General features: G+C 51.3%; 1 protein-coding gene across 1 annotated transcript in view; it reads right to left on the minus strand.

The window, feature by feature from the left end:
* Positions 1-475: 475 nt before the first annotated feature.
* Ass1 (argininosuccinate synthase 1) overlaps positions 476-14,005 on the minus strand; it is a 50,942-nt gene continuing 37,412 nt past the window's right edge. Inside the window, exons 13-16 of the mRNA XM_036186644.1 lie at positions 12,614-12,745; positions 6,607-6,763; positions 2,135-2,200; positions 476-757 (exon numbers count right to left, since the gene is read on the minus strand). Of these exons, the coding sequence (XP_036042537.1) occupies positions 712-757; positions 2,135-2,200; positions 6,607-6,763; positions 12,614-12,745 (401 nt within the window). The 3' untranslated portion in view covers positions 476-711. The remainder of the gene's footprint in view (positions 758-2,134; positions 2,201-6,606; positions 6,764-12,613; positions 12,746-14,005) is intronic.

Genomic DNA, 14,005 nt, shown 5'->3' on the forward strand with positions numbered 1-14,005 from the left:
AGGGTACTGGGTACTGACTGTCTGCCTCAGGAGGGTACTCTGTGTCCTTTTTTGTTTTTTTTTTTGCTGGCGGAGAAAGGGGATCCATCCTCATTCCCGGTGATAAGCAAGTTCTCTGGCAAAGGTGAATTTCCACCACACTTAGAAAATACAAAAGTTGGGAGTGTGTGGAGAAATGCCTCAGTGGTTAAGAGCGGAAGAGTGCTTACTGCTCTTGCAAAGGACCAAGTTTGCTTTTCAGCATGCATGTCTGATGGCTCACAATGTCCTGGAGACTCAACACTTCAGAGATCTGTGGGCGCCTGCACTCACATGCACCCCAGTGTGTGCACGTGAGTGCATGTGAGCGTGTGTGCACATATAGATATATGTACATATATACCTATATACACATATATACGGCATGAAACATTGTCTGAAGGAAAATGCAAAGGTTGGGCTAGGATGGGCACACATGCACACAGGCAGAGACAAATAAAGACTAATGTAACTTCTTTTAATTGTCATTTTAGCTTTCTGCAGCTTCCCCCACCCCTTCGATGACCACTTTTGTAGGCTATAGGGGACTAGGGAACAAAGCCTGGGGCGGGGGGCACAGCAGCCCAGTCAGGTGGTAGGAGAACACGCCACAATTACAAATTCATCACAACAATTAACGCTGAAGCCTGGGAGAGCTGCAGAGCGGGGAGGCTCACTCCTCTTTGTTAGGGTCTATTTGCCGGTGACCTTGCTCTGAAGGCGATGGTATTCCTTCAGCCTGTAAACCAGATGGAAAACAAAGAAAAATGTAATTTCACAATAACAACATGCGCGCTGTTCAATTAATTCAGGCAGGATGGGGGCGGTGGGGGCAGCTGCTTGTTAAGATGTGTGTGAAGTTGTCTTTTTCTTTGGTTTCCTCTCCTGCCCTAGCCTCCCCTGGCTCCTCCAATCAGGATAATGTAATTAATTTATCAGGGGTGGGGAGAACATTGTTTGTCATTGTTGAAGATAAAGCATTTAACAGGCAATAGGAGAAATGAAGAGGCCATTATGTTCTGGGCCGTTTCAAAAGGTTTATGAGGTTATAAACCACAGACTAGCAGGAGGCAGAAGGTGGAGGGGCCTGGGAGGTCTGGCTGCAGAGAGGTCTCCGCAGACCCTGGGTGGCTCCACGGAACCCAAGGCATGCTGCCAGAGCAAGGAGAAGCCACCTCTGTCTTTCTGACACAGCCTCATGAATCACGAGTTGGCAATGGAAAACCCAGAGTTGGTCTTCCCAACTGACTCTGTGTGACTCCAGTCAAGTTACTTAACCGTTCTGGGCCTGTGTCTGGGGAACTTTCAAATTCTCTGTAAGTATTAAGATAAACTAAGGGCTGGCAAGATGGTTCAGTGGGTAAAGGTGCTTGCCACCAAGCCTGGAGGCCTGAGTTTGACCCCCAGGGCCCACATGGTGGAAGGAAGGTGAGAACTGACCCCTGAAAGTGTTCTCTGACTCCCATATACAAAAGCATACACATAAACAGAACAGTAATTTCAAGAAGAATTAAAGTAATCTAGAGAAGAGCCCAGGAGCAGCTCTAATGATGACCTTGCTTGTGTCTTTGAGCAAAGCAGCCATGGGCAGAGGGCAAGCTGTGGGCACTGCTGTATACCAGCATCTTTAGCTGTGAGACTGATTCCCATCGGCTGCTATGGGAACTTCACTGCCCCCTGCGGGCACACCTCACACTCCCTGGATCCACCTGGATTGGGAAGGGGTCTGTGCCCAGGTCCAAGTAACTTCAGGTATTGCAGATGACTCCCAGGCCTCAGTGACTTGCTGCCTTGACATCCAGCTAGGGGACAGTGTTGTAAAGATTCTTTTGCCCTTCAGGCCATTTCCCCATCTGGTCTGTCCAGTCTAGGAGCTCAGTGTTCTTGTGGCTGGAGGCATTAGGGCAACCGTTAGAGGCCAGGGCAGAATCAGGGAGTCAACTGTTCAGGCCCCTCAGATCCTGTTGGCTATCAGGCCCTGCTGAGAATGGAGCTGGCTAGGTGGGGAGCTGGCTAGATGGACAGGAACATGGCATGTGAAGGGTCAACATCACATCACACCCTGCTGCCCATAGCTGGAGATCTCTGATGATCAGCCTGGCCCAGAGTTTCTCACCTGAGCGAGTTGATGTTGATGAAGCCAGTAGCATCGATGGGCTCGTAATCACCCTGTACGTTCATGCTGCAAGGAAAGACAGAGCTTAGCAGCGCCAGGCCACTCCCCGCCAAGTCCCTTCTCTACTCAGCTAATTCTGGGAGCTCTGCACCAGGTCAGGTGTCATGCTGGCAGCTGATGGCCAGGCAGCACCAGAAGCCTCTACCCTGAGTGCAAAGAGGCACTAAGTTGAGCCCCAGCTTGTCTAACTCTGGCCCTGTGAATTCCTCCTGTAAAGTGAGGTCCTCCACAGAGCCAGGGCCTGAAACGGACTATAACATCCAATGTTTACAAAGTAGAGCAGATGATGGGCTTTCTGGAGCTGAGGGAGGCTGGGAGGCATTCACATCATGGAGTCCCACAGAGTCACCTTCACCCTGGTTTGTCCAACCATGCAGACTTTACAGAACTCTCCTGACATCCAGACACCCATGGTCTGACAGTATCTGTCACCTGCTGTTGGACTCAGCAAAGCCACCCACCCCTCCACAGTTTCTACCACAGCAGCTATCCTCTGTGACAGCCAGCCAGGTCTGGCGACTGTGCCTGCCAGCCATCTCAGAGGGCGCAGGGAAGCACACAGGTTCCCGGGGCTGAATATGCACCTTGGGAGTGTGAACACCATTCTCATCATTGTCAAGGGTCCACATGAAGTCATGGAGCTGGAACATGGCAAGCCCTTGCTGTGACTGACATCCCACTCATTCATTCATTCATTCATTCATTCATGCATTCATTCATTCATGCATGCATTTATTAAGCACTCTTGGACCAGTTGGAGCAGGACAGAGAAAGCAAGAATATCACATATGCCAGGCTGTGGTGGCGCACGCCTTTAAAACCCAGCACTCAGGAGACAGGTAGGCGGATCGCTGTGAGTTCCAGGCCAGCTTACAGAGCGAGTTCCAGGACAGCCAAGGCTACATAGGAAAACCCTGTCTTGTAAAACAACAAACCAACAAACCAACAAAGGAGTGTTACATGCTGTAGGTACAACCATTGCTGTCACCCAGCACCTGGGTGAATTCTGTTTTTGGGGCCTTGCAGTCCCAGCCACCCTTAATATCCATGTTACTCTTAATCAGGCCCTTGTCCTTAGTCTGGCACAGTACCAGCCTCACAACAAAGTAATCTCAAGGTTCTTGAGGACAAGGAGGTGGCCTATCCCTCAGCAGCCCTCTCCAAGTGGGTGAGAAGTACCTGCCACCAGAGACTGAGGCCAGGCCTCTGGTTCTCCAGAACACTTTCTCCCTGCCCCCTGTTTTTGGTGGCCAGGGGAATGAACCCAAGGCTTTGCACATTCAAGGAAAGTTTTATACCACTGAGCCACACCTCCAACCCACCTGTGGACCTTTTCTAAGAACAAATGGGAGCCAGGAATGGTGGCACTCACCTACAACCCTAGCACCAGGGTTGAGAGGTAAAAGCTAGCCTAGGCTAATATACATAGCAAAATCCTGTCTGTCCACCTTCATCTCCCCCTAAAAAACAAATGGAATCTCTGTACATGTCCCACGGGGGCCTTGAGTTTTGACCTTGCTGTTTTTCTGATCCTAAAGCTACTCTAGGCTCTGCCCTCCATGACCTCTCTCCTGTTTTTCCTTCTTCTCCAGAGTTCCCTTTGGGGTTTGGGTCCAGATGATACCAGGAGCTACCTGTGACCAGTGTCAGGGGGAAAGGATGCCAGGCTTGCACTAGGCTTCCTTCGTTATGCCTGTATAGTCAGTAACAGCAATTCTAGAGGAGAGTACCAACCTGTGCACTCATGTTCAACAAACCTTGCTTGCCTGGGAGCACTTGAGGGGGCTGGGAACACACAGGCTTAACATCGCTTTCTCTCTACCTGCCCTTAAGCAGGCTCTGGAAACCCAGCCTCACCTCTGAGCAAATCCCTCCCCTTTAGAAGTACTCCTGTACTCAGACTTGGGAGCAGGCTGGTCGCTGAGCCCTTCCCCCGCCTGGGCCCTAGGGTCTCCCTTTCCTTCACCTCCAAGTCTCCCAAGTCAAAACAAACTCTTTAATCACAATCCAGCACTTTGGAGGTAGAGGCTGAAGGACAGGAGTTCAAGGTCATCCTCTTACACGGAATCTGCGGAGAGTCCAGACTACACGAGACCTCATCTCAAAAACAAACAAAAACAACAAACCCCTCCCCCATGCCTGTTTCCAGGACAAGCTGGCCAAACAGCTCCAGGAGTCCTGCAGAGAGGCCCATCAAGGACAGACCTGCCTAGGAGGCTGCCCAGAGTCCAGAGCAGTGCTTATTTGGGAATGGAAAACCTCTTTTTCAAATAGTGCTTTGGTGATGGGGGGGGGGGGGGGGGTGGAAACAGAGTTTACAATGATTTTTTTTACTGCCTCTGACGGTCTACAGAAAAACCTCTGTGCTTTTATTTTTGCTCACTCGAGTGGCTCTGACCTGCTCTATAATTACATTACTTTCTACCTACTGCGCCCGGCATTTCCAGCTCTGCTACCTCTCGCAGCTTCCTTGCTGGTCCCTGTGACGCTGTCACTCAAGGGCTTTCAAGTCAGCGATGTAGAAATCAAAAAGAAAAGGGAAATGGTCGGAGACACAGTGAGAATAACTGCTTCTGCTTTTCTCTCCCCCCCCTTCTCTTTTCACTTTATTCATTTAATCTCCCTGAGTGAGACTGTAAGGTTTAATGAAGGGTTGGGCAGATTATTAGAGGCTGTTCATTTGGAGGGGGAGGGGAGAAAGAGCCAGAGAGAGAAAGAGAGAAGATAATTTGACATTTACCCCGACTGATCTAAACTGATTCGGTTGTATTTATGGCTGATAAAGTGTTTGGAAAGGCTGAAGTGGGGGAGGGAACTCAACCTGGCCGAGGGGGGGGGGGAGAGAAATAATATTGACTGCCAAACAAAACTCGTCCTTTAATTCCAAGTGGTCCCCGGGAGGTCAGGGCAGGCCTTGCCTGAGCATTGGGGCTCTGGTCCTCCTCAGGTAGCTCTGCCTGTTCCTGTGGGTTTGTCCCCATCCATAGCCTGGCCAAGTGATGCCCGGGGGCGGGGGATGGCTGGGCTTCTCAGAGCACGCTACCCTCAGTCACAAGAAAACCTGTGTCTCTCTTGTCTCCCAAGTCAAAACAATTCTAGGCATGGATGTGGAGGGTGATTAGAAGGCGCCAGCTCAGCTAGCTCCCTGTCTGTCAGCCACCCTGTGCTTGGTTCTCAGAAGGAAACTCCTGGAGGCTCCTCTGTCTCAGTTCCCTGCTCATCTTCCTCTGCCCTAGGCAGCCTCTTCTGTCCACAACCTCAGAGAAGAACAGGTTTGAGACCCTCCAATGCCACTCCATTCTGTACTCATTGTCCAAAAGCAGACAAGATAGTTCTCCTGGGCTATCTCGAGAAGACTGGCACTCAAGGTACATCTGAGCCTCCTCAGCACTTACTTCCTTACAGCTGGGGTGTGGATCAGTGGCAGAGCACTTGCCTAGTGAGTGTGAAACCTTGGGTTCTATTGGCACCATTGAGGGAAAATGCAGCCTCCTCCCCACTCCTAATCCCTCATCCCCAGGGGTGTCATGCACCCTGACATCCCCCTCCTCATCCAGTGCAACTCCTCAAGATGGGTTGACTCAATCTGGTTTTTTGAGATCACCAACCCAGTCCAGCCTGCCAGCATTTCTCACGGGCACCCTTATGACCACCCCTCCCAGTGTCCGCCTTCAGTGTGCATTCCATGAAAACCCTTTCTTCAGAGCAGACACAAGGACCTGGAAATCTGATCCTGCCCTTCTCCTTGTTGTCTGGCTCAGTCTCACAGCCTGGCTTCTTAGTTTTCCTCTCCCAGGTGTCCTTGCATGTCTGGATTCTTCAAAGTCCTTCCTGGGTCTGGGCTCAGAATCAGAGGTGCTGCCCCTGGAATCCACCAAACCCTCCAGGTGAACTCCTGTCAAGGAAGCTGCTCCACAGCCTAACTTTTATACCCGGTTAGACTATCTTCCTCCTTTTCCAATTCTGATATTTTTCCTGACTCCACATTTCAGTCTGCCTGGCTTCCTTTCTTATGTTTGTTTGTTCTTTGAGACAGTATTATGTGTCCCAGGATGGCTTTATTTTGCATCAGAGAATGACACTGAACTTCTGACCCTCCTGCTTCTACCTCCTGAGTGCTAGGATGATGTGCACCACCACACCTAGATTGTGTGGTGCTGGGGCTGAAATCCAGGACTTCATGTATGCTAGGCAGACACTCTACCAATTGAGCCACATCCCTAGCTCACAGCTATCATTTGATTGACACCTTTCCCCCCAAATGGCCTGTTGTAGAGTCCCTGATGATACAGATATGTGTCCATTGTAACCATCTCCTTGTCCCCCATATAGAGCTTGACATGAAATCAACAAAAACGTGCTGGGAAAGCTGCCCAGACAAGACCAGATGGGCTGAGGCACCAGGAACCTACCTCACCAGCTCTTCATTGTACAGTGAGAGGGGAGACTCCCGGCCAAGGATGTACACCTGGCCCTTGAAGACAGACACCTGCACCTTCCCTTCCACCCGCTCCTGGGACTTGTCGATGCAGTGGCGGACAAATTCACACTCAGGGCTGTGCCAGAAACCTGTGAGGGGAAACAACAGTGTTGTGGAGGGATCCTGCTGGGCCCCAGGGCAGGGAGAATGGGGGTGTGGGAGGAGAACCTGTGGTTCTTACCCTGTGGTGGCTTGGGGCTCGGGTCTGCCTTACTTACCTATGAGCACTGGCATGTGTCATTGCTAATTAATTAATTGAAGAACCTACTCTTGTGTCCCCCTCTCATAATCTTGCAAGGGATATGTGGGTCAAGAAGTGACCTCCTTGTCCCCCAAAGGCAATCAATCACTGCATAAGGGTCAGGAGGAGGAGGAATACCCCTGCTTTGTGCAGACATGCACAGGAGTCACAGAAAGACCCTGGCCCTGACTCATGAGTGCTCCATTTTGCTGAGGAAGATAGGGGTCCTCAGATAGGGCTCAGAGGCACATGCCATAGGGCTAAGCAAAAAGGGTATCCAGGACTGTCACCCTGGTTTGTGGGCAGACAGACCATGGGGCTCTGTGGTCTTCAGCTGCTTCCCTTCTGCAAAGTGGGACTAACAGAACAGTACTGAATGTGCAGTCCTGCGCCCAACAAGCACCTGGCTATGTGACACTGCTTTGGGTGACGTCCTGGCCAGGCCCCTGGACTGTTCTCTCTGTTCTGTGAATCTTATCAAATGTACATCAAGTCGGTTCACAGACAACCTTACAGCCTGGGCCAACAACTCAGAGACCCTGTGTTCCCACAGAAGAGGAGGAGGTTCAAGAGAGCAAGCAGTTTGCCCAAGCTGACAGGGTGAGTGGGACCCGGATTTGGCTAGGGGGTGCTGCCTGTTTCTGGATGATCTGCTGCAAGCCTCAGGAAAACGTAATAAAATCCAGCTACTATCACAAAAGCTACTACTTGGAAAGGTCAAGGGCTTTTCTGAAGGTCAAGCCATGGCTTAAGAAATCTTGGTCGGCGGCAGCGCACGCCTTCAATCCCAGCACTTGGGAGGCAGAGGCAGGAGGATCTCTGTGAGTTCGAGGCCAGCCTGGGCTACAGAGTGAGTTTCAGGAAAGGCGTAAAGCTACACAGAGAAACCCCGTCTCAAAAAAAAAAAAAAAAAAAAGAAAAGAAAAGAAAAAGAAAAAGAAATCTTGGTGATAGGCTTGGGGATTTAGCTCAGTGGTAGAGCACTTGCCTAGCAAGCACAAGGCCCTGGGTTCGATCCTCAGCTCAAAAAAAAAAAAAAAGTCTTGGTGATATTTTAGCATATATATATTAGCTGATTTCTGCAACGATTTCCTTGTGTGCTATGTGTGCTTCCAAGAACAGAACTCCTAACAGTGTACTTTATCTGAAATACCTATCAAGCATCCAAGACCAATTTCCTGAATTAAGGCAAATTAAGCTCAGACCCTCCTTTCTTACACAGCCTTAGTGGTATTTATACTAACATTATAGATAGTAACCGATTTTAGCTCTCAGTTGACCTCTTCCTTTACCATTCCCCTTTTGGGTTGTCACTGCCTGAGGAAAACTCTAGTCTGCCTTTATGACCTCGTAAGAATTCCAGCCTGGTGACCTTGTTTTAGCTAGAGCACCCTGTTGCATGGGTATACGACTGTAACCTCAGAGACTGAGGGAGGATTTTGACTGGAGATCTAGATGGAGAACTAGAAGAATGAGATGGAAGATGAGGAAGAGCCAGATGGGGAAGAATGAGATGACAGAATTAAGACAGAACTTGGAGGGGACAGCAGATAAATGTAGAGAAATCAGGCAAGAGAGGAGCTAGGCACAAGAGCAGAACTGAAGCTGTGGACATAGGATTTTATCCCAGAGGAATAAAGTAGAAGGACCAAGAGCCCAGTGTTCTTAGATTCTTTTCCCACAGATATTCCCACCATTAGCAGCATCTCTTCTTGGCCCCTGGGAAGGATACTCAAGAGGCAAGGCCTCAAAAGTTTCCAAAAATGATCACACTTTCCTCTCTGACTAGACCATCCGCTGTCTGCACATGGTGTTGAGGGGACCTAAGAAGTGCACTTCCTCCCCCCCAGAGCCCACTGTCCTTGGATAGCCTTTCCTTTAGGAGAGAGCAGGGGGCCCAGGACCAAGGAGCAGCAGGTGGCCGGCTGTAGTCAGGATTGGGGGAGGGGCAGGCTAAGCACAAGGCTTTTGAAAGAGCCAGGAAGGTGAGCCCACCTGGGCAGCTGCGGGGCCAGATGGCCTGAGATCTCCTACCCTGATAAGATGGCAGGTCAGCAGGGCCCAGCTACTGTTAGAGGCCTAGATGGAATAGTGTGTGTGTGTGTGTGTGTGTGTGTGTGTGTGTGTGTGTGTGTGTGTGAGAGAGAGAGAGAGAGAGAGAGAGAGAGAGAGAGAGAGAGAGAGAGAGAGAGAGGCGTGTGTGTGTGTGTGTGTGCTCTGGCTTGTAGAAGTTGGGGAGAGCCAGGCAGGGAGATATGGGTTTAGATCTTTAGGCTCCACTGTCCGGCTGTGTTAGTTCACAATCCACTTTCACCCTGACACAGGGCACACCTCCTCAGGACTGCTCTTCAGAGATGTGTGGATTCAGTGAGAAATTAACTCTGCTGTTTTGACACTATGACCTCTGATGGCCCCTCTCTGTATACAGGGAGACAGGTCCATAGAAGGAAAGGGCCTGTCCAAAGTCACATAGCAGGATCCTGGCAGATTCCAGCTCTGATGGAGTACTTTTAAACCAGGGGCTTTAAAGACACATGATTGGATTCTTTGGGAGGGGCCATGCCCCCAGCTCTGCAGCCTGCCTGCTGTCTGTTTTTCTCAATTGGGATGATTAGCCCATTATGCTCCAAGGCTGGAGGCAGGTGGAGATGGAGCTGTAGATAGGAGGGGGCAGAGAGCAGTACAGGAGCCACTGGCCCTGGCTTTATCTTGTGATCTGTGTCTATAGCCCACAGGGGTCTTTGGCTCAAGTTTCTTGTCCCAGTGGACCCAGCCTGAAATGGGCCAGTGAGCCTGGTCCCATGGTGCAAGGGAGATCCTGCACGGCCAGGCCTGTGATGCACAGTCGGAGGGGCTTGGGTCTGAGCTGCAGAGGGCTCCCCCTCCTAGGCCCAGGTCTTTTCTGATGGGGACAAATATCTGTTAAAGTTGTACATTATACCCATTTTCATGTGGAGGACAGGCGAGGGGGCCCCACTTCTACTAGGTGGGCTATGGCTACCAAATAAGATGCTCCACCGGGCCCCCTCAGGGTCCTGAAGATGGATCTGGAAGAAGAGAGTATCCTAAACCCCATGTAGCCAGTAAGGAAATCTGGAAATGGAGAGGTTAGAAAAAGATAGCCAGGCAGACCCAGGCACACAGAGAGAGGGAGACAGTGGCCCTAGAGCCCAGTGAACCCAGGAGCAGGACTTCCTGTACGCCCCAGTCCTTCCCATCTGTGCCCTGAGGCCACAGAAAGCAAAATGTCAGGCTATGAACCAGGAGTGATCAGTGTGTGTGTGTGTGTGTGTGTGTGTGTGTGTGTGTGTGTGTGTGTAGGGGGTGGGGCAGAGATGCCAGCATGTCTTAGCCCTGGCACCTTTGAAATTTAACGGAGGGGAAACTGAGGTTCAGAGACTAAGACCATAAGCAAAGTCTCCCAGGTCCCACACTAGAAATCACGCCAGGCCTTAGTTACGTGGCACTTGCTTGCACATAACTTGTTCCAGACGTACAGTGCATCCATGCCCTTGGCTCTTGGCGTGGCCATTCCTGCTCCTCAGATTAGAAAGCCAAGAAGCAGTGAGGGTGAAGGACAGTATCTAGCTAAGCTGGGTCTATGGCACATCTCCTTCCAGCAAAGGACCAATCAAGCAGCACTCTGGACTGCCAGAGGGCTGGCTTTGACCTCTGTGGACACCTGGACATCACAGGACTCAGGCAGAGTTAATATTAGCAGTAAAGACCTGGTCTAAGCCTTGCTCCCTGCCTTGCTCCTCTCTCCACTCCAAGGTTTTGTTTCCTTTGAAAGCTCCTAATCGCTCAGCCTCATTTTGGGATTTACAGGGCTCATTGCTGGCTGACAGAGCAGGGCCTCAGCCCAGGCATGGTGCCTACAGTAAGGCCTCCATGCATGTCACAGCACCCCTGAATCATTTCTTGGTAGCAGTTTCCCAGGTCCTATGGGCATGACCCTGAGCCTGGATTTTGAAAGCCTGCCTGTCTCAGGTTCGACCATTATAAATTATCAACCATAAAACCTTTGATTATTTTTGTCTACCTGGGCCTCAGTTTCCCCACCTCTGTGCAGCTAAGGTTAGGGAATACTCATCAGGTGCCTAGCCCAGTGCCAGCAGGACAGTGACAGATGCTGACTCTGTGGGACCCCGGAAGCACACTCTCTTTCTCTTTCTCTCTCTCTCTCTCTCTCTCTCTCTCTCTCTCTCTCTCTCTCTCTCTCTCCTCTGCCTGGCCCAGCCCTCAGGGATGCCTCCTGGGCACTCAGGCCAGGTGCTCTCAGTTCTCCCCCACACCCTGCCATGTCTTAATGTCAATCCCACTTTGTAACCAAAATCCACCTCTCAGCACTGAGATCCCGCCGAGCCAGTAGGGAACAATGATATTTAAACACCTGTCTGTACCTGGAGAGGGGGAGATTGGGCTTCAAAGCTGCTGAGAACAATGCTAGCAGAAGGAATGCCAGCCAAAGGAGCTAGCGCGCTCTCCTGAGACCCTGGGATGAATTCCAGCAGGCCTGGGAGAATGGGGGTGGGGACAGGCGTGGCCAGAGGGCTCAGCCAGGTGGCCATGATGACTGACATACTCTATCCAGACATCCAGACTCGGGTCCTCGGAGCTGCCAAGGTGGGTTATAGGCAGCAGCCTGTCTCCCAGAGGGTGCCTGATAGGATTCCCCCAAACTAGAGGGGTGCCAATGTTATAGACAAGGTCAGAAAATGTGTCCTAGAGATGAGCGTGTGAGTGTGTGTGTGTGTGTGTGTGTGTGTGTGTGCGCGCGCGCACGTGAGCTTGGGTTCTAAGTGTACAAGGGCACACTCAGTCTGGTTTGGGTCTCACTGTGTGGCCCAGGCTTGCCTCAGACTTACAGTGCTGGGGTGACAGGTTTGAGTCACCATGCCCAGTCCCACCTTCAGGTCTCAGCCCTGTCACCACAGCTCAAATAGCTGTCACAGACCACAGGGACATGAAGGCTCTGTTCCTTGGAACTATTTATAGATTTGAATTTCATATAATTTCTTTGTTATGAAAGTTTTCCCCCCTTTCCAAACATCTAAAAGTTAAAAAACAAAACAAAACAAAAAAACAACTTAAAATGACCCTTGGCTCACAAGTTGCAGAAAAATGGGCAGCAGGCGAGGTCTGACAGGGACTGCAGCTTAGGACCCTCGGTTCCCACAATGAAGGTTGTCTGGAAGATGCTGGGCACTCATGTCACCCGCTGCTTGTCCCACATTGGAGGTTAGTAAGGAGCATCTCCTATGGACACACTAACAGGGCTCCCCCAACCCCTTGCTTCCTCATCTGTAAAATGAGCTGCAGACTACCTGGGAGACTTGTGGGAACATCATGGGTTGTCCATGCATCTAGCCAATACCTGGTACCTGTTGGATTCAGGCTGGCTGGCTAACATTGGGAATGATGCCTAGTCTTTCTCTGACACTGTAACCGATACAGCAGAACACCTCTAGAGGCTGGCATGTCTCCCTTGGCACCTATGAAAGAGCCAATCCCACCGTCCCTTCCTCTCCCTCACCCTGGGTCCAACCTCGACACCCTTCCACTTACATGTCTGATTTCTGAAGGAGAGGACAGTGGGCGGGGCTACAGGGAGGAAGGTGTGGTTGGTGGGAAAAAAGGCCTGAGTCCTCGGGTGAGGTGTGGGTGGGGCTCTGGGATAGCCGTGACTTGTACATACCCGTGTACACAAGCTCTGCGAATTTGAGGCCCAGGCCCTGCTTGATTTTGCGCACTTCCCGATCCATGGTGAAGGCCTCTATGTCTAAATGAGCGTGGTAAAGGATGGTCCCTGCTGGGGTCTCGTAGATACCTAGCCATTTTTCCAGGCAGGGGGAGAAAGAGAAAAAAAGAAAGAAACACATGAAACCCAAACTGTCAGCGAATGACAAAAAAAAAAAAATAATAATGACTCCTCTGACAGGAGACAAGCCGGTCGGACCCATTCACTCCCAGCTTGCCGCAAAATGCGTCTGTCATTATGTTCATGCTGGGGCCACGACAGTCCACTCTGCGGCTTGTGGAGAAAATGTCTAGATGCCCCCCTTTGAAGAGGCCCTCAGACGCAGGAAAATGACAGGGTTTCTGAGCAGCGCACCCCTCCCCAATGCATGCCCACCGGCCTGCAGTTGAAAACCTGTAATTAAACCAACTACGGTGGAGCCCAGGGCCCCAAATATCCCTTCCTCCCTTCCACCGGGGAGTCAGGGGAAGGGGACTACTGCGCGCACACATGAACACGGAGGTACACACGTGTTGTGGGCAGCTCTGTCTCTCCAAAGATCGTTAGGGTTGCTTAGGACTTGAGCAGTGGTTCCACTGTCCAGATGGGGAAGCTGAGCCCCTGAAAATGGACTTGACGAAGAGGGAATGGAATCCAGGCCCCTGGATCCCTGACCCACTGGTGTGGCCTGCTGTCTTGTGGGTCAGCTGGCCACAGAGAACAAAGCCCAGGCCAGGGGAAAGGAGGTCACTCAAGTCCCCTCCTGTCATCTCGACCAGCTGGCCTGTTTGCAAAACACCTTGATGGTCTCCACAGTGACAGGGTGGCCCCAGCTGAGCTGTGAACCAGAAGTTCCCCTCCACAGCACCATGCTCTACCTGAGGCACAGAGTCACCAAGAGGTACAACTGTACCTGTTCGGGTGCCAGGCCCTATCCTGGTATGGCCTTGAACAAAACCTGTGTCCACTGTCCCAACAGAGCAGGGACAGCAGCAGTGCCATCCCCATGGACTGGGTCCAAAAGCTCCCTTTCTCTTTGTCACATGATGCTGAAGAGGCGGCTTTCCAGTTGTCCTGGAGACCCGCCACCATCTTTCCACACCGAGACTTTGTGCACCCGTGTGCACCAGCACTGTTCACCACTGTTCGCAAAAGCCCAGAGTTGAAGTGACTCAGGCTGTCTCCTGCATGGCCCGTGTGACCCAGCCACAGGGCCATGCTAGCCAGTCTCCATGTTCTACCAAGCACTGAGGAGGCTGAGGAACACGCATTCAAGTCTAGCCTGGGCTCCATTGTGAGCCATACTTCACAGACAACAACCAGAGCTGGCCTGAGGCTCCATGGTACAAT

Source organism: Onychomys torridus, chromosome 4 (assembly GCF_903995425.1).
Source record: "Onychomys torridus chromosome 4, mOncTor1.1, whole genome shotgun sequence".
Lineage (NCBI taxonomy): Eukaryota > Metazoa > Chordata > Mammalia > Rodentia > Cricetidae > Onychomys > Onychomys torridus.